Below are 27,663 nucleotides of genomic sequence, written 5' to 3' on the forward strand. Positions count from 1 at the left end.
CTATGGCGGCAACCCTGGAGGAGCTGGTGGGTCTCGTCGAGCATTCCCCGCAGTCCCCGTCGGTGTTCCTCCACCTTCCCCCAACGCCCCACCATGACAACGGCGTCCCCTCCTCAGAGCAGCAGCAGGAAGACGTGGCCCTGGAACACATCTCGCGTCTGCTCATGGAGGAGGAGGAAGAGGACATGCATGGCATGTTCTTGATCAACGACAACGACCCCGCACTCGTCCACGCTCAGCAGTCCTTGGCTCAAATCATTGCCTCTTCTTCTTCTTCTTCATCTTCCACCAGAAATGGCAATGGCGCATCCCATCTCTACAAGGACGGCAACAGTGCCACAGTCTCCGACATGTGCGCCACCGCCACAGGAGCAGAGGCCTGCAGCGTCATGGACTTGCTGAATATGGCGTTCGTCAAGGGCAGGGAGGAAGGCTGCAAATTCTTGCCCAAAGACAACAAGAAACTGGTGATGAAGGATACTACTAGTAGGAACTACGGCCCGGAGGCGGAGGCGGGCAGAGCATGCAAGGTGATGGCGACGGTGGCCAGGCCGGAAGAGGAGGCCCAGGTGCAGGAGCTGATCGGCAGGATGATGCTGGACGACTGCGAGGTTCCGACGGAGGAGATGGAGCGCCTGCGCGCGGCCATGGCGGACGAGGCGGCCATGAGCAACAGCAGGGAGGCGCGGCGGCGGCGGCAGCAGCAGGTGGACATGCGCACGCTGCTGCTGAGCTGCGCGCAGGCGGTGGACGAGCGGCACGGCGCGCGGGAGCTGCTGGAGCAGGCGAAGCAGCACGCGTCGCCGACGGGGGACGCCACGCAGCGCCTGGCGCACTGCTTCGTGGAGGCCCTGGAGGCGCGCCTCGCCGGCACGGGGAGCGTGCTGCACAGGTCGCTCGCGGCGCTGGACACGACGACCTTGCTGCAGCAGAGCCCCGAGTTCCTGCAGGCGTACCGGCTGTTCGCCGCCACGTGCTGCTTCCAGAGGGTGGGCTTCGCGTTCGCCAACATGACCATCTGCCGCGCCGCGGCGGGGAGCAGCCGGCTGCACGTCGTGGACTACGGCCTCCACCTGGGCCTCCAGTGGCCGGACCTGCTGCGGCGGCTGGCGGCCAGGGACGGCGGCCCGCCGCCGGAGGTGACGATCACCTGCGTCGACCTCCCGCTGCCGGGGTTCCGGCCGGCCAGACACATGGAGGAGACGGGGCACAGGCTGAGCGACTACGCCCGCGAGCTGGGCGTGCCCTTCAAGTTCCACGCGGTCGCGGCGGCGAGGTGGGAGGCTGTCCGCATCGACCCCGACCCGGACCCCGGCGTGGTGCTGGTGGTGAACAGCCTGTTCAAGCTGGAGACGCTGGCCGACGACAGCTTGGTGGTGGACAGGTCGAGCCCCCGGGACATGGTCCTGGGCGGCATCGCGAGGATGAGGCCCGCCGTGTTCACGCACGGCGTCGTCAACGGGCTGTGCGGCAACTCGTTCCTGACGCGGTTCCGGGAGGCGCTCTTCTACTTCTCGGCGGCGTTCGACATGCTGGACGCCACGCTGCCCCGGAGCAGCGAGCAGCGGATGGTGCTGGAGCGAGACTTCCTGCGCGCCTGCGTCGTCAATGTGGTGGCCTGCGAGGGCCACGACCGGACGGACCGATTCGACACCTACAAGCAGTGGCAGCAGAGGAGCCGGCGCGCCGGGCTGAGGCAGCTGCCGCTGGACCCGGCGGTGGTGGGCGCGGTGACGGAGATGGTGAAGCAGCAGTGCTACCACAGGGAGTTCGTCATCGACGAGAACGACGACGGATGGCTGCTGCAGGGGTGGAAGGGCCGCATCCTCTACGCTCACTCCACCTGGGTTGCTCTTGCTGACGAATCTGCACCGCCGCCGCGTGCCTGAGCTTGCTTTGCCTTGTCGCTGCCGCTAGCAGCCGAGACCTGATGAGCACCGTCGCTGCAGATCCCCTGTATCGCCTGCAAGAAACATCGACCCATGATTGATTGCTACAGTAATACACATGTGCTAACGACTGATTAATTAAATTAAATTTAATAAATTCGTCTTGTGGTTTTCAAGCGAGTGTGTAATTAATTTTTTAATTAGTATTTGAATACCTCTTCTGACATCTCATAAAATATTTAATATGACACCCAAAATTTTTTTACCTACCAACCAAGCAAAAACTAAAAGCTTAAACAAATACAATATGCTTCTGACATACGAGAAGGTGCTCACAGTATAGGTTAGGGGGTGTCGAAAGATCAAAGAGAGAGCAGCGAGAGTATAAGAAGAGTCGGTACAACAACACAGCATAGGTCACAGGCAAGCCATGACAAGACAACCACCAATCACCGTAGAATGCCACCGCCAAACAACATACTCCGGACGCACAATGATTATTGTGTAACCATACCATCCCTCATAGCTACATTGATCCAAAGCTATTTTTTGTGATGGAGCACAGTGGAAAGGGGACTAAAGATGGTGAGAAATGACACTCCAACCAAGGCATGCCAGAGATAACCTCCCTTTAAGCTGAAGACAACACATCCTCACCAAGCAAGCTCAAGAGATGAACGAATGATGGGGGGAAGCAAGAAGTACCCCACATAGGCAATATGAGGTGAGGTTTTTACGGATCCAACATCCAATATGTTGTGCTGATGTAAGCGTCCAAGTGTGATTAACAAGTGTGATTTCTCTTTATAATCTTTGGCTAAAACTTGTAACTAGTCTTTCTCTCTCATACTAACTCTAAATTTGATGATCTTTTTTTAATTTTTTTTCCTAAAATCATGTCGTATCAGGTTGTTATGTTCCTACTGCTATTACTTTCGCAATCTTTTCATGATTGGGGTTATTTTGAATTATTCTTCATAATGACAAGTGTCAGTAATTTATATACAAATTTGAGGGGTTATTTTTCAATTGTCTTTCGTAATGATAGAGGAGGATAATTTATATATAAAATTAGAGGGTTACTTTAAGTATTTTTATAATGACAAAGGTGGGTAATTTTTTTTATGAATTACAGTAGATCCAATGGCTATATTGAAGATGATAATTAGAGTCTACCAAATTAAAGGTCATATGTTTCTGATTATTGTGAGAATTTCTAGGATTTATTTTTTTTCCTAGCACATATGATGAGAGTTACCATGATGCCTCCATTGTGGCCTCTAATTAATAATAGTAAGATACACATATGCCAGAAAAATCCGGTCCTACTACTATCCCAACCTCCTAAGGATAATAGTGTTTAAAAAAGTGAAATCAAGAGCTCTTGTGAACAGCTCGAAGCCATCCATCTTTCACATACTTCATTTTTTTCACATGTCCAAAGAAAATTAGATATATAATCCACACCTCAAGCTGAAATATATTTTGCAGGTAATGGTCTGAATAAGATCATGCTTGTTGCTTGGAAACTCTGCTCGTTCTCTGCATTTGTGATCATTGATATACTGTATTACTTTATGTCAGCAGCCTCTGTAAATAAAGCTTACTTAAATCTGTTGGGCGTCGCACAAAAGTATCTTCTTCCTTTAATTTGGCATATTTCAATAGTTAATGGAAATGTTTTTTTTACGAGACCTAGTTACAGACGTAGATGCTCATAAACACGAGCGCACACTCAACTCTGTAAATACAGGAAACCCTGCTTTTATAAAGCATTGTGATAGGTACCCAAATAAGTAGCTAGGGATACCAGCGCACAAGAAGGCACAAAGCCAAACAAAACAAACGCTGCTATGCAGCAATCAACAGAACTGAAGCCAGCTAACAGAAACCTGAACACCTAGAACTCCAGTAAGCCTCCAACTAGAGCACCAGACAGGCAGACAGAGACAGATATGGGGTTTCTTTCAATGGTCTTATTTACAAATATTATCTTTGTGTGCTGTGTGGAGTTGTAGCGATACATAGCTTTTTCAACCATTACATCCGAGGAACATTGGAAATACTGCCGAGTATTTGTCTCCATTATCAAAGGAGCATTGGAGTTATAGGTAGACAACTAGACATGGTGTCCTGACTCGTTTTGGCACTAGCTAGCTGCTTGGACACACATTTTATAATTTATTAATTAATTAAGGAGACAGTTCCATACATGTTGCCATGGTTTGTCGTGTTCGTTACGATATATATTAAGCAATGCAAGACCTAGTGCACCACACCGTGCCATAAATTAGCGGTCATTCATGACATGGCAACAACCTCACCACTGAACTAGAGGAATTCTTCGTGAAGGATTCCATGGCGCAGTCACCACTGTCCCCATCCCATGAAGTTTTTCCCCGAAACCCAAAGCAAGAAGCAGGTGGACGAAGTGAGGGCTGCCATCATCATGTCCCTAGTGATATGATGATGCTCCCTTACATCTCACGCATGCTGATGGAGGACGAGGACGACACCGACGATAAGCTGCTCTCTGATCACCCTGCGCTTCTCCAGGTGGAGCAGCCCTTTGCTCAAATCCTCTCCTCCCCTTCCCCTGGTGACACAAATGATGGTGGTGGTGGTGATGAAAGGTCGACACCCAGCTACTCATCCTTGTCCAGGTGTCCATATGCAGTAGTGGGGGAGTTCTTGAAGGGCATGGATCAGGCAACAAACATGCTGTTGCCCGGAGCCGGAGGCTTCATATGTGATGATGAGCTGCAGGTGAATCAAACGGCGGCCAGGGAAAGTAGGTCAAAGAAGAGGAATAATAGAGATGATCATAATTTACAAGACGAGGTAATAACAAGGAGCAGCAAAGCCGTGATGACGATCAAGCAGCAGCACGAGGATATTTGTGTCCATGAGACGATGTTAGAGGATATGATGTCAAGTGGCCTCGAGACATACATTAGAGAATTCGAGAAGCTGCGCGTCGACATGGCGAACGAGGCTCATCAGAAGAACATCCGCAAGGGCGGTAAAAAGGCGGTGGTGAGTAACAATGTGGTGGACGTAAGCTCCTTGTTGATCTCTTGCGCACAGGCAGTGGCGGCAAATGATCACGTGAGAGCACGCGACCTACTGAAGCAGATCAAGCAACATGCATCAGAAACAGGGGATGCCACACAGCGGCTAGCTCACTGCTTTGCTAGGGGTTTGGAAGCACGGCTGTTGGGCATGGGGAGCCAGCTTTGGCAATTGGTATTGGCAGAGCGCCTCTCAATCGAGGAATTTCTCAAGGCGCAGAACCTCTACATGGCAGCCTGCAGCTTCAACAAGGTGGTGATCTGTTTTTCCACAATGACCATCTTGCAGGCCATTCAGGGCAAGACAAGGCTGCACATTGTAGACTACGGTATGCGCTTCGGGTTCCATTGGGCACACTTGCTTCGCTTGCTAGCGAGTAGGGAAGGTGGTCCACCAAAGGTGAGGATCACCGCCATACTCCGGTCACGTCTCCGGCCATGTCCAGCTGAGCTGATTGAGGACACAGGGCGCCGGCTCATCAAATGTGCACATGACTCTGGCGTGCCATTCAGTTTCCATGTCATAAGGAAAAAATGGGAGGAAGTCTGCAACGAGGACTTGGACAAACACCCCGACGAGGTGCTCGTAGTGAATGACCACTTCAATTTCAGCACCTTGATGGACGAGAGCATATTCTTCGATAATCCTAGCCCCAGGGATACCGTCCTCCATAACATCAACAAGATGATGCCAGATGTGTTCATCCAAAGCATTCTGAATAGTTCCTATGGTTGCTCCTACTTGTCGCGGTTTAAGGAGGCCTTGTTCTACTACACGGCAATGTTTGACATGTTTGACGCAACCATGCCGCGGGGAAGTAAGCCACGAATGGTGCTTGAGCAGGGCCTGTTTGGAAGAGCTGCAGTAAATGTCATCGCTTGCGAGGGCATCGACCTGTTGGAACGCCCTGAGAAGTACAGACAGTGGCAGGCGAGAAACCAACGGGCAGGGCTCAGGCAGCTGCCATTGCAACCCAAAATTGTTCATACGCTCAAGGAAGAGATCAGGATGTGCCATCACAAGGACCTTTTGATCTGTCAAGACGGTCATTGGCTACTGCAAGGCTGGATGGGGCGCATCCTCTTTGGCCTGTCCACATGGGTAGCACAGGGGTCCTCTTCCGAGTGAACCTTTTGTTTTTAGTTAATTTCGCCACCAATCGAATGGTGTACGTACCAGAGTTATGTGTCCTTATATATACTAGCTATATATGGACCACACCGGTGATCTTGTGTTTTCCAAGTGTCACAATAGCCATGGTCGGTATCTTTGACCATGGCATCCATCAGTTTGCGCAATATGTACCTCTGGAGGAAGATGCATTTGTTTATTTTTGGAGCCTTTTGTTATTTTTTGTGGTTGTTTTATTGTACAGTGCTTGTTCCCTTTTATATCAATACAAGTTCAACAGAGCTTCTGCTGACCGTTTCAAAAAGAGAGAGGAAGATGCATTTGTTTTAGAGAGAAAACTAGTTACCTAGGAACCTTCACAAGATAATCCAAAATTTAAATTTTGAAGAGGGCCATGAAACTGAACAATATGTAAGGCTTGAAGGGTGGTTTTATTGACGGGACCTTTGAAAAAGAATATTTTAATTTGTCACCAATGGAAATTACACGGCCTCTGGTTATAAGCGAGGAAAAAAAAGGAGGAAATAGAGACGACACGATGTACAGCTATATAAACTTGTTGGTACCCATGGATACAATTAGGATGAGGCATAGGGAGAGGTCAAATACAATCAAACAAAAGAAACAAAAATATTTGCAAAAGATAATTTCAAGTAAAAAAATGAAAAAAATAGCTAATTTGCACAGGTCACCTTGCTACACTACGGCACAGTGCATCTCCACCGAGAGCATAAAGATGTACCGAGAGCAGGAAAACGGGCCCTCGGTACATCACTCTTGTACCGACGGTTAAGCTCGGTGAAATAAGACCCTCGGTGCACTTCACGAGTAGCGTTCGGTGAACACATACGCTCGGTACCATTCCCTTCTACCGAGCGTCTAACCCTCGGTAAGATAAAACCCTCGCTAAAACTGTGTTTTAGCGAGCAAAGCTCCTCGGTAGAAAAAACATCTCGGTAAAATTGACGCACCACTCTCTCAGTCGAGTAAACTCCCACAACGTCGTCAACTCCACCGAGAGCACCGTCCGTCGCTCGGTAGAATATGGTCATTCCACCGAGCGCTAATGGGTTGCCTCCGGTGAAATATTTACACCGAGGGGTATGCGGAGCCCTCGGTAGAGTTTGGTCTTTCAAAATTCAAAAACACTTGAATCCAAAATTTTGCAGACGTGATTTACGAAATTAAAAATTCAAAAACATTTCAATCCAAAGTATGATTTCAAATTGTACCGAGAGCCTGGCTAACCCTCGGTACAAAATGGCTAGTTACCGAGGGTTGCATACAGCGGCGCTCGGTACAAAATTTTTACCGAGGGTGCACCTTGGCCCCTCGGTAAAATGTTTGTACCGAGCGCGGCAATGGGTAACCCTCGGTGACATGGCCATTTTGTACCGAGGGTTGGCTGTGCGCTCGGTATAATTTGAATTCATACTTTTAATTTCGTGTAAATCACGTGGGCGGTTTAAAATTTTGAAATAAAAATAAAAATGTACCGAGTGCCTTACTATCCAGCACTCGGTAAAGGCCCTAACTGGCCTTATCCAATTCCCCCCCACTCCTTCTCTCTCTCACACACACTCGTCCCCACACTCAGCCGCCCCCGCCGCCGCCGCGCTCACCCGCCCGCGATTCCGCCGCCGCGCTCGCCCGTCCTCGTCGCCGGTGCGGCCGCGCCACCCCCCTCGCCGTCGATCCAAGCCTTTGCCCGCCTCTGTCCCCAGCCGCGCCACCTCCCGCGCCGTCCTCGTCGCCGTCCCCGCCCGCGCCCCCGCCGCCGCCGTCCACGCCGTCCTCGCCGTCCCCGCCCGCGCTTCGCCGTCCTCGCCGTCCTCGCGGTCCTCGCCGTCCTCGCGGCCTCTGCCCCCGTCCTCTGCCCCCACGCGCGCCCCCCGCAACCTCCTCGCCGGCCGCCCCTGCCCCCACCCCCGGCCGCGGCCCCGTCGCCGTCCACGCCGTCCTCATCGTCGCCGTCGTCGCCCGCCTCTGCCCCGCCGTCCAGGCCGTCCCCTAATCCGCGGCCCCGCCCCCTGCCTCGCCGTTGTCAGCAAGGGGAACGAGGGGAAGAGGAAGGAGGAGGAGCAAGAAGGGAGGAGGAGGAAGAAGGGAGGAAAGAGGAGGAAGAAGGGAGGGAAGAGGAAGGAGGAGGAGCAAGAAGGGAGGAGGAAGAAGAGGGGCCTTGCCCTCCCCGCTGCGAGCAACGCCACCGCCGGCCGCGACCTCGCCGCGACCACCGCCACCGCCGGCAGCTACACGCCCCCGCTCGAGCAAGGTGAGGCTTCGTGCTTTGGTGAAATGTAATGAAATGTAGTATATGGATGTGAATCGGTGAAATTCAATGAGAATGCGTATGTAGTTGTCGGCCTTCGTGCCGTACACTTTATTGCAGGTTTGGATGCCTCACCGTATAGGGGAGGTGCTGCCGAAATTATGGACTAAGCCCCTTGATTTGTTTTTGGTGCAGAGAGTCCCGTCGGAGTCGAGCCAGAGTAGCGGGTTTGCCTGCACTGCTTTGCCTCGCCACTGGAGCCCTGAGGTATGAATAACCCCTCTCTCTCATGGTCATAAATTGCGCAACCTAGTTAGGGTCTCCCGTCCGAAACAGATACAGCTTCACTGTATCTGTTTCGGATTGTCCACGTTTTTTGGACAGCCCGCGGATGCGTAGATGAGATTAGTTTCCATGTTCCGCTCCTATACAAGACAGAATTTCAGCATCACCCCCTGTTGTTCTCTGGATACACACTCTCCCTAGCGGGACGTGTATCAGGAGAACAGCGGGGAGGTGCTGCCGAAATTCTGTCTAGTATAGGAGCGGAAATGGAAATTAATCTCATCTACGCATCCGCGGGTGGGATTAGGACCTATCCTCACCTATTAGACAGTAGGAGTACGACCTTTATGGTCATAGTCTATCTTTAGTGGATATGTCATTGTGTGACTACCTATGCTAAAGGATGGATGACCGTAAGTGGATGTACGACGGTCGTAGAAGCAGATGGGATTTTGATGATGAGTGGCAGCAGAAGACCAATGAATTCTTGGAGCGTGCATTTGGCAACTCTCCAGCATTTGTTCTACAGCTGTGTCCCTGCTTCAAATGTGAAAATAGGAGAAGGCAAAACAAGGTCAATATGGGTAGACATCTTCTGCTTAATGGATTTACAAAGGGATATACCGTGTGGAGATACCATGGTGAAAGTGGCCGTATCAGAGAGGAGGTGGTGAGACCACGTCTCGAATCTTTTGATGCTGATGCTGGGGTAGCAGACATGGTAGACGATGTCTACGAAGCATGTTTCGACTCTCATGAAAGGGACGGGATGATGGAAGATGCACGGGAGTTCTACAAGATGATGGAGTCGGCAACTAAGCCCCTCCACGAGCACTCTGAGGTTTCTCAGCTGGATACTGTTGGACGCTTGATGGGGTTGAAGTCCGACCTAAACATGAGTCGAGAAGGTTTCGATAAGACGTTGACTGTGATTGCCAGCTTGCTTCCGAAGCCAAACAATCTGCCAGCTAACCAACACGCGGCCGAGAAAGTGCTCAAGTCCCTTAAGATGCCTTACGAGCAAATACATGCTTGCCCGAAGGGGTGTGTCCTTTTTAGGAATGAACACGCGGATGCAACTCACTGTCCAAAGTGTAAAACCTCTAGGTTTATGGAGGTAGACTGCGGTAATGGTCAGAAGAAGCAGCTTAACATCGCCGAGAAAATCCTACGGTACCTTCCGTTCATACCGAGGATCCAACGACTATTCATGACCGAGGATACAGCGAAGCAGATGACATGGCACAAACAGGGTAAAAGATACCATCCTGACAAGATGGTACATCCATCCGATGGTGAAGCTTGGCGCTACTTCGATGAGAAACATCCTGACAAAGCCGGAGAGTCTCGTAACGTACGTGTTGCGATAGCAACCGATGGGTTCAATCCTTACGGGATGTCATCTGCCCCACACACATGTTGGCCCGTGTTTGTCATCCCCCTTAATCTCCCTCCTGGTATCGCCTTTCAACGACAAAATGTATTCTGTTCGTTGATCATTCCGGGTCATCCGGGGAAAAATATGGGCGTGTACATGGATCTTATTTGGGATGAATTGATAACTGCTTGGAATGATGGCGTATGGACATACGACCGGGCTACAAAGAAAAGCTTCAAAATGTATGTGTGGTACCAGTACTCCATCCATGACTTCGTGGCATACGGTTTATTTAGCGGTTGGTGTGTACACGGGAGGTTCCCATGCCCAATATGCAAGACAGATGCAAGGTTCAACTGGTTGCTGAAGGGGGGCAAGTATTCGTCGTTCGACTTACATCGTCAATTCCTCCCCCTTAACCACGCATTTCGACAAGACATCAAGAACTTTACAAAAGGTGTCAAAGTACTAGATCCTCCCCCGCACATGTCGACACCTGCTGAGGTTCATGCTCAGATAGAAGCTCTTGTGGCCAATCCTGGAGGTGGTTTTCAGGGATATGGTGTGGAGCATTTGATTGTCCACCTCCCGTATGAGGCTCGTATGGGGGGGCCACAGCAGTACCGTTGGATGTATCCAGTCGAGAGAGTTCTGAAGACCGTACGCAAAAAATGTAGAAATAAAGCAAGACCTGAGGCTTCTATTGCACATGCATATGTTGTGGAGGAGGTGTCAAACTTCACACAGAAATACTATACCGAGAAGCTACCCAGCGTGCACAATCCACTACCTCGATACAATGCCGGCGAAAATGAATCGACCCTCAGCCTTTTCCGAGGCCAACTCGGTACCGCAAGTGGTTGGAACACTAAGCAACTGAACATAGAAGAGTGGCGGAAGATCATGCTATACATTTTGACCAACCTTGACGAGACCGAATCGTACAGAAAGTAAGCCCTCAAATAACTAGTTTCAATAAGCCGTCACTTTTCATTTGTACCAACCCTCTCCTCTCATTGGTACAGGGAATTCATTCGACAATCCTGGCATGAATCGAGGGATCCTACCCCGCAAGAAGAAGATACCCTTTTTTCACAGGGTGCGGCAGGAAGCCCTGATTTTATTACGTGGTTCAAAAGAAAGGTAGTGTCCATTCCAACTCATCTTGATATTTGTAGTTCATCGTACGTTTTTCATAATATGACGATCTATCCTGGTTGACCTTACAGGGCCAAACCGATCCCTCTATGTGTGCCGAGTTGAGACAAGTTGCAATCGGTTGTGAAAAAAGGGTTAGGTCCTTTAAGGGTTATGATGTGAACGGTTATCGTTTTCACACGACAAGCTACGAACGGAGCCGGCCCAATCGGAAAACCACAAACAGTGGAGTGTTTGTGCCCGGCAATGATGCCCAGGACTATTACGGCAGACTTGAAGAAATATATGAACTTTCGTTCTACGGCCCTAAGGAACTTAAACCTGTCATATTCAAATGTCATTGGTTTGACCCGGGTCGTGAAGGGGTTCGACGGACCCCAAACATTGGATTAGTCGAAGTTCGACGGGATTCCGTGTATTCAGGAACAGATGTCTACATTGTGGCTCAACAGGCCGTGCAAGTTTATTACTTGCCATATGCTTGCCAAACCAAAACGTGTCTTCAGGGTTGGGATATTGTGCATAAGGTAGCGCCACACGGTAAACTACCTGTGCCAATCGATGAGGATTACAACTTGATCGACCCAAACACATATGATGGAGAGTTCTTTCAAGAAGAAGGGCTACCAGGGAGATTTGTGATAGAGTTACCTGACGCGCTTGAAATGGATGTAGACAACGAAATACCTACGGACGAGGACGAAGCTGGAGATGAGGTCACAAATGAGGGAGACTTACAAATGCTTGAGCGATTACTCTTAGGGAACGATGATGAAGACAACAATCCTCCTACGGATAGTTTTGATTATTTGGACAATGTTGATAGTGACGGCGAGAGTTATGATCCAAATAATACCATGTAATACTATGTTCTTCGTATATTTGCACAATGTTTATAGTTTTAATTTTTTACATTCTGTAATGATTTTACTAATGATTTCACTGATGAGTTGCGATTTTGTTTAATTGCAGGTGATCAAAAGAAGATGGTGAGCAGCCGTGCCACGCGTCAGAGGGAGGTGTCCTCCCTTTACAGGGGTGGCGAGGAGGACAGGACCGGCACGGGGAGCAGCAGGAGGACTGCTAGGAGGCCCCGCGTGCCCAAGGGCAAGGGCAAGGGGCGGCGGCCGTGGGCGTCGACTACGGACTCTGAGCGTGAGTTGGAGGAGGAGGTCCCACACAGGGAGTTGGTGGACGAGGAGGTGCCGCCGAGGACCGACGAGGCCGAGGATGGGGACCAGGGCGAGGACGACGAGAGGCTGGTGGGCGTGGACGGGGACGGGGACGAGGACCTGGACGGGGACGGGGCTGGGTCCGCCACTTCCACTGTGTACTTGCGAGGTCCCGCGAGCCTCCCGCCGGTTCCCCACCAGCAGCACAAGGGAGTGCTTTGCCCCGATGGGCAAACGTAAGTAACTCTTCATATTTTGTCCCGATGTTATCACCAATTTTAAATTTGAAAGATTTTGTCCATACTAATATTTTATCTTGCTTGTGCAGGAACTGGATAGTTATGTCGGGTGGTCAGACACGCTCCCCCAACGGCGTCCTAGGTCTTCTTGTCAGGAAGTATTTCCCTGGCATTGTCACTTACAAAGGCAAGAGGGAGCCGGCCTACACTGCTGCCCACTACTTACAAGGCGAAGACAACGAGTACGGCAACGCGTTGGAGCACGTGTTTCACGACTTTTGGGTAAGCCGTCGTCGCTCAAACTTGTGCCTATTCCGAGCATGTGACTAAGGATGCATCACATTTGTATGCAGACTTTCTTCAGACCAATGGCGGGATTTGAGGAGCGGGCGGAAGAAGTGTTGAAGAAGTCCGCCAGAAAGCGAATCGTCGACATGCATCACGAGGCGAAACACCAGTGCGTGATCAACTACTACGGGTCCAAGTTGGGGCAAAAGGTCTCCATACAAGACGCTAGAGAGATGGAGCTGACCCGAGAACAGTACCTTGAGGTAGACAGTGACAAAAGTTTGTTACTTCTGAGCTTTTCATTATGTTTCATGTAACCTTGAGGTAGACAGTAACCTTGTTATATGCCATGTAGGTGCCCGCCACGTGGTGCATGAACGATAAACCGTGCTGGGAGATGATCGTGGACAGGTGGTTCACAGAGGAGTATAAGGAAAAGCACAGGCTTCTACGGCAACGACGTCTGGCGATGGGAGGTCCAGCACACCATCAAGGCAGCCGCAACCTCACCGTCTACAAAGAAAGATGGGTACGCGCAGCCTTTTATACATTGTCATGCTATATTGTGCCACAAACTAATCATCTCTTTTTCCTTGCAGATGGCGGCACACCCAGGGCAGGAGTGCAATGACTTTGGGGCATTCTGCATGGCCCACAAGGGCAAGTACTCCTCCAACGTCACCTACAGCCTCAACGACCCGCCCACGGCCTACAGCAACCCGAACGTGTACAAGAAGGTCCACGACTACACGGCGGCGGCACAGAAGGTCCATGGGCCAGACTTCGATCCGTTCACTCAGCCCATTGATCCAGAAGTCGTGATGGCGGTGGGAGGAGGCAAGAAGCACGGACGGTTGTGGATCGCCGACAGCTGCATCGACAGCTCCGGGCTCTCTCTCTCCAAGATTCGTTCAGAGAGCGCGACCAGTGGCCTCACTATCCGCACCCGGCCGAGCCCTGCACAGACACGTGTTGATGAACTCCAGGTTATTCCATTTCTCAGGAAATTTTCTTTATTACATTTCCCGGAGGAGTTACTAAAACATGGGATTCAAATTTTGTAGGCCCGACTAGAGGAGTCAGAGCGACAACGGCAGGCGGATGCGGCTGCGTTTCGGGCCCAACAGGAAACCCAGGCGAAGCAGCTAGCGGAGCTCATGAACTTTCTCCAAACCTCGGCCCCCAACCTGCCAGCATCGCTGCTAGCGGCTTTCGCTCCACCTCAACCTACCCCTGTGAGTATACTCTTGCATTCAATTGAGCTTTGCTTGTGGATTTGTAACCCGTCTTAACACATAGAACGCGCCACCTAAACCTATTCCTTTGTGCAGCCGGCTTCGGCGGGATCGAACCCAATGCCGCCACTTTCACCGGATGTGCAGCAGCAGCAGCCGGGCATGGAGCAGCCGGGCATGGAGCAGCAGCAGCAGCCGCCTCACCTTTGATGATCTAGTCGTGTGGTACTTTTTCATGGCCGTATGTTGCAACTAGACTTGTGGAACTTCTAGTACTTGTGATATATATTTGTGATGGATTGTTCGACCTTTTGGAGTGTTGGAATCTTGTGATGGATAGTTGGACAATGGATTTTATATATATTTGTGAGAAATGTGTCATATGAGTGCAATTCTGTGATGTATGTGATGCTTTGGACCATATATGTGCTGTTTTGGATCATATATGTGATATATGTGTATTGGATCATGTATTAGAATGAAGAAACAGAAATTAAAAAAAAAGAAATGGTCAGTATACCGAGAGCCACGCTCGGTGTATCTGGGGAATGGTCATTTCACCGAGCACCACCCTCGGTATACCTGGGAACATTTTACCTCGTTCCCCAGATACACCGAGGGGCAAAAGGCTCTCGGTGCAACGACCATAGGTCTACCGAGGGCTGAGTACCAAAACCCTCGGTACAATATATGTACCGAGGGTTCCATCTCGCTCTCGGTGTCTTTTAATTTAATAGTTTTCAGGCCAGCGTGCTAATATCTACCGGGGGGGAACAAAGCCCTCGGTACAATGTTGTACCGAGGGTTCTCTCTCTCTCTCGGTGAAATTTATTTAAATAGGTTTCAGATTTTAAAAACCCCGACAGCTGGGACCCATTTATAAACATCTACCGGGGGGCAACTACGCCCTCGGTAGAACATTAGCACCGAGGGTTTACTTCTCTGCTCTCGGTGTAAGTGGAGTCGACGGCAACGCTAACGAAGGGAAAGAAGGTAACGCCGTCATCTGCTAGTTTTGTACCGAGGGGCAGATTTGCCCTCGGTGGACTATTGTACCGAGGGGCTGGTATCCAGCTCTCGGTGGACTTAGTTCATCGACTAAATTTTTACCGAGCAAAACTCACCGAGCGATACGCTCGGTAGACGGTGTACCGAGCGGCTTTGTTAATCCACCGAGCGTTTGTGGCGCTCGGTGGATGTCGGCTGTGCAGTAGTGCTAGTTCACTTGATTAAAATTCAAAAAGGATCATAAATTATCCCTCCCTCTCTCTCCCTCTCCTTCCTGTTGACTCATTCAGTGCTCAACATTGGATTCATCGAGCGCCTGTATGTCATGCCAACATACCTACCTCTAATAACACGTCAGGTCACCACATCGATGTTTGTTGCCTCTGTCTTACAGTAGTATTTACCATCAATTCCTCAGTTCCAGTGCTAATATAATACACCGGATCGGAGGTGAGCGTCATGCATGGAAGCCACGCCCACGCCACCCTCCCCCACTACTGTGTTTCTTGAGCTGCAGCCTCCGACGGCCTGCGGCATGCTCATGGAGAAGGACTCATCATCAGCTCACCAGGACAATGACCTTGTGCTCCCCTACATCTCGCGCTTGCTCATGGAGGACGACATCGCCGACAAGTTGTTCTTCCAGCAGTACGACCTGGACGAACCTGCACTCCTCGAGGCCCAGCAGCCCTTCATTGAGATCATCTCCAATGCCGTCGTCGTCCCGTCACGCCCCTGCAATAATAATTATTCCGGCCAGCCGCTGGTGGCACCGGCACCTTACACTGGCACCGCCGAGAGCATGGCAGAGACTAACAGCTTATTGCTGCCACCCGAGACCGAGACCGAGAGCAGCTGCGGCATGGACGCGGTGAGCATGGCATTCTTCAGAGGCATGGAGGAGGCGAACAAATTCGTACCGTCCATCGTCGTCCCTAGAGATAGGGACCGCGAGACGGTCGTCGACGTCGATGACAGCAGCCGGAGCCGGAAGAAGAGGCACGAGTCAGAGGCAGCGGCAGAGGCCAGCAAGCAGATGGCGGCACCTGAATCGGAGGAGGAAGCCACCGCACGCGAGATGCTGGACCGGTTGATGCTTGACGGCTACAACCCAAGCCTTGCATCGGACATGAACGAGGCGGAGGAGGAGGAGGAGACGATGACGATGTCACGGTCGTCGGGGAGGCGGCGGCGCAGCGGCACCGGCACCGGCACAAAGCACGCGGTGGACATGCATACCTTGCTCATCCGCTGCGCCGAGGCCATGTCCAACAACGACTGGTGCGCTGCGGCTGGCCTGCTTGAGCGGATCAAGTATCACTCGTCGCCGACGGGGGACAGCACGCAGCGGCTGGCGCACTGCTTCGCCAAGGGCCTTGAGGCGCGGCTGGCCGGCATGGGTAGCCAGACGTACCTGTCTCTCGTGGCCAAACGTGCCTCCATGGTCGTCGTCCTCAAGACCTACCAGCTCTTCATGGACTCGTGCTGCTTCCTCCCTGTGCAACTGCTCTTCTCCAACAAGACCATCTACAAGGCCGTCGCCGGGAGGAAGAAGCTGCACATCGTCGATTATGGCCTAGGCCACGGGATCCAGTGGCCGGACTTGCTCCGGTGGCTCTCGCGCAGGGAGGGTGGACCGCCGGAGGTGAGGTTCACCGGAATTGACAAGCCACAGCCCGGGTTCCGTCCAGCTTGGCCCGTCGAGGAGACAGGGCGCCGCCTCAATGCCTGCGCCTGCCAGTTTGGCGTGCCGTTTCAGTTCCGTGGCGTCACCAAGAAGAAGCCGGGGGCTATCGCCGTCGAGGACCTGGACATTGATCCCGACGAGGTGCTGGTCGTCAACTCCATGTTCCACCTGGAGACGTTGATGGATGAGAGCATCGTGGTGGAGAGGCCCAACCCCAGGGACGTGGTGCTCGGCACCATCAGCAAGATGAGGCCATCCGTGTTTGTCCACGCCATAGCCAATGGATCACACAGCAGTGCTTTCTTCATGGCACGGTTCCGCGACGCGCTGCAGCGCTACTCGGCGCTCTTCGACATGATGGACAACATCGCCCCAAGAGACGACGACAAGAGGGTGCTCGTGGAGCAGGACATATTTGCGCGGTCCGCCACCAGCATCATCGCGTGCGAGGGCGTGGAACGGGTGGTGCGCCCTCAGAACTACAAGCAATGGCAGGCGCGGAACCAGCGAGCAGGGCTCAGGCAGCTGCCATTGGACCCCGAGATTGTTGAAGCACTCAAAGACAAGGTGAAGAAGGAATACCACAAGTGTTTCGTCATCAGCGAGGATCAACGCTGGCTTCTCCAGGGATGGAAAGGACGTGTGCTCTTCGCCATCTCTACCTGGACGGCAGACAGCTGATCCATGATCTAACTTGATGACATGAAACATTTCAAAATAATAACACGCACCAAGTCCTAATTTTAGCGTAATGATGATAGGGATCGTGCACCGTCAGTGTTTTGTACTTTTAATTTGTTCTAGACCATATATATACACCGTCAGTGTTTAAATCCTCCCATTTTGTTTATAGCATCTCTTAGCATGACATACATAGCCTTATAACAATTCATAAGGTGAAAGTTCCTTGGGGTCGATACTTAGGCACCCAACGATCGACCAGGACAAATGGGGCAAGCAACAAAATTGGACGGGGTCATCAAATTCGATTCTATCAATATGGTATGTACTACCAAAAACACTGAAAGGGACACAAATCACAGATAACCCAAACAGGACAAAGCCAATAAAGAAGCATCCATCATATACCAAGTCGTCATGCATATGTGTGCCTGGTGTTGGAACCACCGAGCACCTGACCATAATAATTCCAAACATGAGTGTGTCACTTCTTCCCCTTACGCATATTATATTGTTCCTGACAGAAGAACGAGGAAGATCCATCTATATCGGTAGCAGTAGCCAAAAACACTTAACTGCAAATGGGGATCCTTGTGCTGGACACAAAGGAATGAATCCTCAAGTTCTACACTGATAGACCAGCTGCACAGTTGCTCATATAAACCTGAAAATAAAAAAGAGGAAGAGATACAGAAAGCTAGCGCATCAGCCTGGGTACTAAATTAATATAGAAGAAATGGTTGTCACATACATATAATATACACAACTTCCATCGAAGATTTTGCGTTATATTCATGGACATTGATATATAATATCCTTCCATTTTATAGCACCTTAGTCCTTAGCATGTTGAATGCAAACCAAAAGAGGAAGACTCTGGGTAATAGCTACGCACCGGCGACAATAAGTGACAGGTCATCAAACGACACTAAGGTTCAAATCTACCCAGCGATAGGTATGTACCACCAAAATATATAGAACACAGACAAGGCAGCATGTTAAATACAACAGGAAAAGGCCAACAAACAAGCACCATATACGAGGTTATGCATGGTTGCCTGATGTTGGAGGCATCGAGCATCTGACTGTAATGCCAAAAAAGTGAGTCATCAGTGCGTCATCTCTATCGTCCCTCACCTCACCTGCATTATATTGCCACTGATCCTTGACGATGAGCAAGGAAGAAACCATCTATATCCAGTAGCAGCAGCTAGTAACACTGCACTAGCCATGGGGATTCCCCCGGAGCTGGAGTTCTCAGAGAAGCGCCCCCAGGTGGTGGACTTCACAGAGCCTGTGCCACCTTCCCCATCCACCTATCTCCTCGACCTGCTCCAGGCGCCCCAAGTCGATAACGGCAAGGACGATCAATCCTACATCTCGCACATGCTCTTGGAGGAGGACACTATTGGCAACTTGTTGTACCAATACCCCAACCACCCTGCTGCACTCCTCACCGGCACCGCCGAGCAGCCCTTTGCCCAGATCCTCTCCGCCGCTGATGCTACCTCTGATGCGCTCACCATATGGCCGTGCAACTCCATCAAAAACACCTCGCTGCAGTTGTCGGTGGCGACACCTGATGAGTACTACTCATATTGCGACATGACTACCTCCGAAAAGCTGCCTGGTGACATGGACAGCATGCACGTCCGTCAGGATGCTTCCTCCTTGCTGATGAACAGCATGCACGAGGCGTTGGCAATGGAGCCCAACAGATTGTTATCAGCAGCCAAGAGCAGCAGCTGTTGCATGGACGTGATCAGCATGGCATTCTTCAAGGGCATGGAGGAGGCCAACAAGTTGTTGCCACTCCAGGACAGTGAGACGACATTGGCTCGTGGTAGGGGCTGGAAGAAGAGGCTACAAGCTGGCAAGGGCGATGATGCGAATGTCGTCGCCATGTGCAGGAGCAGCAAGCAGAAGGTGGCGCAGATGACGCAACCTGACTCAGAGGAGGAAGCCGCAGCACGTGAGATGCTGGACCGGTTGATGCTTAACGACAACGCAAGCCATGCTGCCGACGTGCAGCAGGAGCTAATTATTGGCTCTATGGAGTTGGAGAAGCCACGTGGAAGGCGGCATGGTGCCAGCGCGAGCCACACGGCGGTGGACCTGCACGCCTTGCTCATCCGATGCGCAGAGGCTGTGGCCACCAATGACCGGCAGGGCGTGGCCGACCTGCTGCTGCGGATCAGGCATCACTCATCACCGACAGGGGATGGGACGCAGCGGCTTGCGCACTGCTTCGCCCAGGGACTGGAGGCACGGCTGATGGGCACGGGGAGCCAGATGTACCATTCGCTTGTGGCAAAGAGTGCATCCGCTACAGTCATCCTCAAGGTCTACAGGCTGTACATGGCCGCATGTTCCATTCTCCCGCTGAGGTTTCCCCTTACCAACAAGACCACCTATGAGGCTGTCGCAGGGAGGAAGAAGCTGCACGTTGTCCACTACGGTTTAGGCCCTGGGTTCCAATGGCCGGATTTGCTGCGTATGCTCTCACACAGGGAGGGTGGCCCGCCGGAGGTAAGGCTCACCGGCATTGACAATCCACTGCCAGGGTTCCATCCGGGCCAGATCATTGAGGAGACAGGGCGCCGCCTCAGTGACTGTGCTCGTCAGTTTAGGGTCCCATTCAAGTTCCGTGCTATTGCAGCGAAATCAGATGATGTCCGTGCTGAGGACCTGGACATTGACCCTGAAGAGGTGCTCGTCGTCATCTCCCATTTCCATTTCAGGACCTTGATGGATGAGAGTGTCATCATCGACAGGCCAAACCCCAGAGACACGGTGCTCAAAAACATCAAGAAGATGAGGCCAAAAGTGTTCATCCACGGTATCCTCAATGGATCATACAGCGGTGCTTTCTTTGTGTCACGGTTCCGCGAGGCGCTCAACAACTTTGCTGCGCTGTTCGACCTGATGGACACCACTGTGCCCCAGGAAAACCAGAACAGGCTGCTGGTAGAGCAGGAATTAGCACGATGCGCCATGAACATCATTGCCTGTGAGGGCGTGGATAGGGTGGAGCGGCCTCACAGCTACAAGCAGTGGCATGTGCGGTGCGAGCGAGCAGGGCTGAGGCAACTGCCATTGGATCCAGACATTGTTCGGGCGAGCAAAGACAAGGTGAATAAGGAATGCCGCAAGTACATCGTTATCAATGAGGATCACGGGTGGCTCCTCAAGGGATGGAAAGGGCGGGTGCTCGCTGCCATCTCCACGTGGATGGCAGAGGATGATAGATCTGACTTGGGAAATGACCAGTGATCAAGCTTATTCTTTTACAAACCATATAGCTGAGAAGCAGTTTTAGAGATAACTAGTAGATGGGAAAAAAAAGGAAAAAGAACCTTGTAGCTTATATATGAATGATGGTGAGTGCTTCTTTGGGTTTTGAGTGATTGATGGCTAATCTACTATAGAAATTTGCAAATCTTACATGAATGCATACATGATAAATCTGAATAAAAACATGTACCAAATAATAAATTTAGCATGATAATAATGTTCAAGCCATGCACCAACACTTTTTGTGAGCAGCTTTGATCAAGATCATAGATAGTATCTTTTTAACTAAACTAAACTGTACAACCCTTGTGCTAAACCAATAGGATTCCTAGAATATCAATCCTCAACTATACTGATAGACTGTTCACAAAGTAGCTTAGCATTCACCAAGTATCTAAACTGCACAATTACCTTTCATTGCAACCATCATGCGCATAGAGAACACAGAAATCCGATCATGTTCCTTGACACTATAATCGACAGATAGCCTTTCCTTTGAAACTACCACAGATTGTTTGTAACAGTCGCTAGCACCTGAGGAAAAAATTAGGGGGTAAAGAAAATGTCAACATGAATAAAAACACAATCAATATAAAAAATGCTGAATACTACAAAAAAATAAAATGGACCACTTGATCAACGATAGGTCCACTGGGATATACATATGGATGTGCCGAAGTATCCAAATTCACACAGCATATTATACCATCAAAATATTGGAAGGGGACAACACAGATGTACCCAGGAAGAAACAAAGAAATAAGCACCATATACAAGGATATGGTGGCCTGCAGTTCTGATGAGCTGACCTAAGGAAGGTATTTAAATGGACAACAGGTACATGCCCCCTAGGCAAAGAAAACTCATAACTTGGTACAGGCTTCCTCTTTAAGAATACAGTCACCCTTGAATTTGTTAACTACAGTTGTTCCAACAATGTACTGAATTTTCCGTTTTGACTTTTTCAACTGTCCACATGTTGAAGAATATGTCAATGCTCATCCTTCATCTGGGCCCACAAGAAGACTATTTGTAATTTATGCATCTAATAAGATTTCCTGACTAAATCCAAATGCTAGTCTAATAAGGTATAAATAACCATGCATCTATCTGTTTCACTGACTGATTCTTTACAGAGTTTAGAAGCATCAAAAGACAGTTGGGTTCTCAGACTAGAATGCACAAGCAACCAAAAGGTGTAATTCTGGATGTTAAATTTTAGGTAACAAATGAATTTCCCTCATATTATAACCTTGGAGGAATTGCATGACAACTAGATAAGGACATTATATACAAAAGTGACCTAGGCAAAAGGAACACCTACATGCTCCTTCACAGAGCTGCATAGAAATTTCAGAATTATCCTTATGTTTCTGGGTTTAGTTTCAGTAAATTACATAAAACCTGCTGCAAGTCTAGATCTGAAGAATTATGCTGCCTATACTTTCAATTACCAGGCATTATTGCAGAGGTACATCTTCCTCACCAAACCATCTTGGAGGATCATACCCATATCCGCCTGCATGTACATCAGAGAGGTCTAAGTCCCACAAATGTGATGTGATACAGATCTATACATATATGAAAATGTCAAACAACAGAGATAACTAAGCGCACACAGAAAAATTGCATACCAAGAGGATTACAACGGCAAAGGCGCCAAGCAGTCAAGATTGTACCCTTTACAACACCATATCGTTTGTACGCTTGCATAGAGTACTCACTGCAAGTTGGTACATATCGGCAGCTTGAAGGCAGTAAAGGTGATATTTCTCCTGTTCATACAGAGCAGGGCTGATGAGCAATCTATGTAGAAATGAGATCTGTTCTTAAAAGCAAGGTTCACAATTATTGTGATGTTAATTGCTCATTCTCAAATCCCAAGAATGAAGCAGAAAACAAACTCAGACTGCAAACAGCAAATATGAACTTACTTTTGTAAAACTTTAGCATGGATAGCGCCGCACTGACTCCCAAATCATTGACTTCCTCTGCTGAGAATCACAATATGCACAGAATGTAGTCAAGCAGACCTGTTTGGCATTGTACACGAAAAACACAACTACATTTCTAGACACAATGTTCAGTCCATTATCTTCTAGTATGTTTGTTACGTTTAACAATCTGTGCTCCCCTTGTCAAAAAAAAAAAAAAATCTGTGCTCCCAGTCATAAAGACAGGATTTAGAAGAGCACACATGTGCAGGAAATTTAGACAGCAGTGTTCCGGAAGTGGCTTATGTCAGATAAGATCCTACAGTAGGTTATCTTTTTCTTTTCTTTTTTATTTTTGCTTGTGAAACAGATCATACAGTAGGTTAACTTTCCCTCCACATTTTGTGCACCTTGCGATTTATTGACCAGGAAAAAGAATCACGCAAGTAAATAAGTTCGATAAATGGAGCTAGGATCCCATCAATACGCTGCACATATGGCCCTGTTTGGGGCAGCTTCTGCAGCTGCTTCTGGCGAAAAAAGGTGGATGAGGCCTCCAAATGCTATGATTCCTAGGCGCTTCCCACGACCGCGCGCTCAAAGATTCTCAAATACAACTTGAAAGTGGCTTCTCCCATCACTGTGCAGCTCCAACTTTTCCCCATCGCCCCTCCACTTCTTCCTCACAGCCCTCCTCAACGGCACCAAACCACCCGACGCTCCTTCATGCCGCCGGGCTCCTCCTCCCCCACGCTCCTCTGTGCATCGAGCTCCTCCCCTATCACCGGCAGCTGTCCCCTTCACGCACCTCCTAGAGTGTTGGCGGTAACGATGCTAGTGGGGAACAATTGGATTAACTCGAACATCACCCTCCCCAAATTAACCCATCCCCAAAACTAGCGGGAAATACCTAGTGGGGATGGATTACCCATCAAGTAAGCGCCTAAGCGGAAGATGGATGACTGTTGTGGCTGCAAACCCCGTCGCCTGTCAGCCCTCCTCTCTGCCCGTCACTCCCGCCATGGCGTGGCCGCACGGGTGCTCGGTGTGCAGTTGCAGCCGGTCGAAGCCCGGGAATTTGTGCCTGAGACAAACCTTCAGTCTTTAGCTTCCAGCTATGTCGCAGTGTCAGGACCACCTTCAGGATCTCCCGCTCGTCTTGCCCTGGCACCAGCAACTCAAAGCTGACAAGCACTGAATCATCACCGATGTGCTATTGTCCGCCATCTCGGACATCACCTGAGATTCGCTCTCCACCGCCATGGCCTCTGATTCCGGAGCCGCCTTTGGTTCAAGGGCATCAACAGCATCCTGCAGCGCGAGTAAGCACACGCTTGGTGACTCTCCTCCAGTACTCCCGCGTGCCGAGGCGCACCAGCATCTTCGTCAGCGCCTCCTTGACGATGATCCACGCCCTCGTGTCCCTGTGCAGCGCCTCTGCCTCGCGCACAACCTTCTCCTCAACCTCCACCACCTCGCGCTCCACCTCGCGAACAGCCCGCACCTACTTAGTGCCTCCTTCGAGGGGAAAGCAAGAGCGAAGGGGATGGGACATGGCAACAACTTCTCTGGCTTGTAGGAGATGGGGCACCGCGACAGCAAGAGCGTCCCTGGTCACTGACGGTGCTGGCGCTAGTCCTGCGGCGAGGAACTGGGAAATGAGCGGCAACATGCAATTTCGCGGCGTGGACCGGCAACGCATTAGGAGAGCTTTCTTGGGTAGCGTCATGATGGCCGACAACATGAGTTGTGCATCCCCGTTCTCATCTTCTCAACATGGTAGCCGACATCGAAGAACCCAACGCCGGAGGTGGACGTTTGTCGTACTGGTGTGGCAGCACCTGTGGTGGCGGCGGCGTGACTTGTGAGTGGAGGAGCTCGCGAACGGGTGGAGCAGGGAAGCGGGTATCATCCGAGTATTCACCCATACCCTAAGTTCATATGGGTAATCCATACCCTACCCGAATAGAACAGGTATGGGTTTGGGTGCAGAGTACCCAACGACATCGTTAGCTGGCAGCCATCCCCTTGCATGCCTCCCCGAGCACCGGTGACTAAGCTCCTCCTCCCCGCGCCACCACTCCTGTGTAGCACCGAGCTGCTCCATGCCATTGAGCTCCTCGTCCCCACTCTCGTCCCCTTGAGCTAGTAGCCACCCCTTTGCACACCCCTCGAGCAAAGTCACAGGGTGAGGACATGGCAGTGGCGGCAGCCGTAGCAATCCTCTTCAGTAGAGGAAAAGGCAGGTGCTGAGCATCTCCAGGCCAAGGTTGGCCGGTGCCAGGCTACCAAGTTCTTCTAGAAGCAAAGCAAACTCCCAAACACCAAGCTTTTACTTGGTTTGCTTCTAATCAAAGCTATCTGTGGGAGGAAACGAGCTTTGACTGAAGCATCAGCAATTAAGATGTCCCAAACAGGGCCATAAACAGGCCCATACAGATCCGTTTAAACACAATCTCATACATGGAAAACTACAGGCAGGTCCGCATGAACTACAGCGTTGGTCTGAAATGAAATAACAGGGAATGTGTAAAATCAGATACCATTGACTAATATAATCTCAAAATGACAAGATGAGAGTATTAACTAAAAGGAAATACCAAGTACTCCCTCCATAATGGGAATAGAAGACGTTTCTGAGATAACCATTTCTGAGATTGCCAAATCTGGTGCCACTACACTAACCTTCGTCGTCAGCAGCACAGCGGACCCGCGACGCCGGAATCTTTCTTCTCTTCAGAAACGAAGGACCGAACGAAACTAGAAGCGGGCATGAGGTCTATTAGTTTCGCGACCGATTGAACGGCATAGATCTCTAACTCGAGCGACGAGAGTGGGACAAGGAGGCTCACTTGTGCTTCCGGAGAGAGGTCGCGTAGCCGAAGCAGGCAAGAGGGAGGCGGAGGCATGGGGGACAGCGGCAGCCATGGCGATGGGCGGCGCGGGAACGCCGGCGATGGTGGTGGTTGGTGAATTTTCTGCAGACCTTTTTTTTTTTGGTTCTGGATAACGAATGGGGATATGTTTTTTTTCAGGTTTGGGCCGTTTTGGGCTTCAGGATGCAAGCATCTACACCATGGGCCGAACAAAGAAATGACACAGGTTATTGGAGGAAATGACAAAGATTTCCGTTAAGGCCTTGTTTAGTTCCTAAAGCTAAAAATTTTCAAGATTCTCCATCACATTAAATCTTGTGACACATGCATAAAATATTAAATATAGATAAAAAATATAACTAATTGTATAGTTTATCTATAATTTACGAGATGAATTTTTTGAACCCGGTTAGTCCATGATTGGACAATAATTGTCAAATAAAAACGAAAGTGCTATAGTAACCAAACTCAAAAAATTTCGCGAACTAAACAAGGCCTAATATGACTATGAGGAAAATTTTCTTTTAGAAAAACAGACTAATAATTAGGAGTGCAATGGTGGTTCCTTTTGCATGTTCTGCAAATTGAGGATTTTGGACTTTCGAAATGGACAAGACGACGGTTGAGCAACATCTTTCGTCTCTCTCCATCGTGAGGCAAACAACCAGTCATCATCATTATTTTCTTTAATTTCTCTGTACTTCCAAGAACTGCCATATTTAAATAGAAGTACCTAACTACTGAAAGTAATCAATCAAAGGTGCATCTATGTAACACATGAAGATTATATTTATATGATAAATGACATGTATACAAAGCTTTCGATGTACATAACTGTGGGATTTTTTTAATACGTACACGCCGTACTATTTGTGTCCTCACAATAAATCAATGAACAGTATTTTTATCTATAACTTTTTAGACCTGTTTTGATATGAAAAGGATGATGCATGCATGCATCCTCCCGTGAAGGTGAGGTGTGAGAAGCTAAGCTACTCCGGTTGCAGACATGTGGTCACCGACAGACAAGGTTGTATTTAATATAAGCAAACCCGATAGATTAGAATAGATGCTGCATGGATATATGAGATGAGCACGGTACCTACACATATAGATTTAGCGGAAGCGGACGCGGTAATATTTTAGCTCGGGGCCGGCCGGGGGAGGTGGCTTGCCCAGCCTAGCATATGCAGTAGCGCATCCATGAATTTTTTTGCCCATCCATGTATCAATCAGCTCTGCTTTAACTAGTAAGTACTACTGGAGTGGAGAGAGATGGATGGAGACAGGCGGCTCATATATAAATATACACAAGTTCGTTGCAGTTGTGAAGGAGATAGGATCATACGTATACGTACGTCGTCCATGTCCATCCACCGGGTGGGTCGTCGTCATTGGTAAGATCGTTGTACGGCGGAGGCGGCAGCAGCCGCGCGCTGCACTGCTTCCACCAGCACCAGCGAGTTGGGACGGCGACGGGGACGTGAAGCAGAAACAGCAGCTGCCGGTGCTGCCAACGATGGAGAAGGAGGAGCAGGAGGAAGGAAGCCACCGTCGGCTTCAGGTTCAGCTGCAGGAGGAAGAAGCAGAGCCTGCTGCGGCCGCGGACTCTCCCGGTCGACGACGACAACGACGGCTGCGGCGGTCGGTGTCCATGTCCATGGGGAGCCGGCTGGCGAGCGCGGCGCGGGAGCAGAGGGCTCGCCTCTACATCATGCGCCGCTGCGTCTCCATGCTCGTGCGCTGGAAGCACGACGACTAGCTTCTAGCTATGACTTGTGGCGGGGCCAGCTAGCAGAGCACTAGCAGTAGCAGAATGAATATATAGCCGATGATGAATGAATGAATGAATCATCCGATTTTCGAGCACTGTGATGTGATGGTGTATTCTGTTCTGCCAACAGAGGAACTCTGTTTGTCATTGTGCTGCTTCTCTTCGCATGCACCTAGCTAGCTAGCTTGATGAACATCAACTTCAGTCACTCTCTCTGCACTTGTTGTGGATGCGACTGTCAGATGATCGCATCGCAGGTGCAGGTTCAGGGAGCTTTATTTTTCTTCAGAAAA

The 27,663-nt window shown here is 50.1% G+C and overlaps 6 protein-coding genes across 6 annotated transcripts; 5 read left to right on the forward strand and 1 right to left on the reverse strand.

The window, feature by feature from the left end:
- On the forward strand, positions 3–2,219 carry LOC8076384 (scarecrow-like protein 34). The gene has a single exon (XM_002450029.2). It carries the CDS (start codon positions 3–5, stop codon positions 1,887–1,889), a length of 1,887 nt encoding a protein of 628 aa, XP_002450074.1. The 3' UTR covers positions 1,890–2,219.
- LOC8076385 (scarecrow-like protein 34) lies at positions 4,248–8,106 on the forward strand. Its single transcript, XM_021462190.1, has 2 exons — positions 4,248–5,891; positions 7,690–8,106. The coding sequence occupies exons 1-2, from the start codon at positions 4,248–4,250 to the stop codon at positions 8,104–8,106; spliced, it is 2,061 nt and encodes a 686-aa protein (XP_021317865.1).
- On the forward strand, positions 15,588–17,830 carry LOC8076691 (scarecrow-like protein 9). Its single transcript, XM_021462191.1, has one exon. It carries the CDS (start codon positions 15,588–15,590, stop codon positions 17,490–17,492), a length of 1,905 nt encoding a protein of 634 aa, XP_021317866.1. The 3' UTR covers positions 17,493–17,830.
- On the reverse strand, positions 17,622–25,754 carry LOC8079945 (UPF0161 protein At3g09310). Its single transcript, XM_002451280.2, has 7 exons — positions 25,573–25,754; positions 25,406–25,480; positions 22,721–22,780; positions 22,421–22,561; positions 22,241–22,305; positions 21,198–21,320; positions 17,622–18,156 (listed from the first exon to the last, which is right to left on the reverse strand). The coding sequence occupies exons 1-5, from the start codon at positions 25,646–25,648 to the stop codon at positions 22,247–22,249; spliced, it is 411 nt and encodes a 136-aa protein (XP_002451325.1). The 5' UTR covers positions 25,649–25,754; the 3' UTR covers positions 17,622–18,156; positions 21,198–21,320; positions 22,241–22,246.
- On the forward strand, positions 18,723–20,765 carry LOC8079944 (scarecrow-like protein 9). The gene has a single exon (XM_021462192.1). It carries the CDS (start codon positions 18,723–18,725, stop codon positions 20,763–20,765), a length of 2,043 nt encoding a protein of 680 aa, XP_021317867.1.
- LOC110435505 lies at positions 26,640–27,641 on the forward strand. The gene has a single exon (XM_021461116.1). It carries the CDS (start codon positions 26,876–26,878, stop codon positions 27,356–27,358), a length of 483 nt encoding a protein of 160 aa, XP_021316791.1. The 5' UTR covers positions 26,640–26,875; the 3' UTR covers positions 27,359–27,641.

Source organism: Sorghum bicolor, chromosome 5 (genome assembly GCF_000003195.3).
Source record: "Sorghum bicolor cultivar BTx623 chromosome 5, Sorghum_bicolor_NCBIv3, whole genome shotgun sequence".
In the NCBI taxonomy this organism is placed as follows: domain Eukaryota; kingdom Viridiplantae; phylum Streptophyta; class Magnoliopsida; order Poales; family Poaceae; genus Sorghum; species Sorghum bicolor.

Coding starts and splice junctions, on each gene's coding strand:
- LOC110435505 (XM_021461116.1), top strand. CDS start 26,876: ATGGAGACAGGCGGCTCATATATAAATATACACAAGTTCGTTGCAGTT.
- LOC8076384 (XM_002450029.2), top strand. CDS start 3: ATGGCGGCAACCCTGGAGGAGCTGGTGGGTCTCGTCGAGCATTCCCCG.
- LOC8076691 (XM_021462191.1), top strand. CDS start 15,588: ATGGAAGCCACGCCCACGCCACCCTCCCCCACTACTGTGTTTCTTGAG.
- LOC8076385 (XM_021462190.1), top strand. CDS start 4,248: ATGGCGCAGTCACCACTGTCCCCATCCCATGAAGTTTTTCCCCGAAAC. Junction 5,892..7,689: donor AGAAGTACAGACAGTGGCAG/GCGAGAAACCAA, acceptor CCCCACACTCAG/CCGCCCCCGCCGCCGCCGCG.
- LOC8079945 (XM_002451280.2), bottom strand. CDS start 25,648: ATGGCTGCCGCTGTCCCCCATGCCTCCGCCTCCCTCTTGCCTGCTTCG. Junction 22,781..25,405: donor CTGTGCTGCTGACGACGAAG/GTTAGTGTAGTG, acceptor TGTGATTCTCAG/CAGAGGAAGTCAATGATTTG. Junction 22,562..22,720: donor CATGCTAAAGTTTTACAAAA/GTAAGTTCATAT, acceptor CTGTATGAACAG/GAGAAATATCACCTTTACTG.
- LOC8079944 (XM_021462192.1), top strand. CDS start 18,723: ATGGGGATTCCCCCGGAGCTGGAGTTCTCAGAGAAGCGCCCCCAGGTG.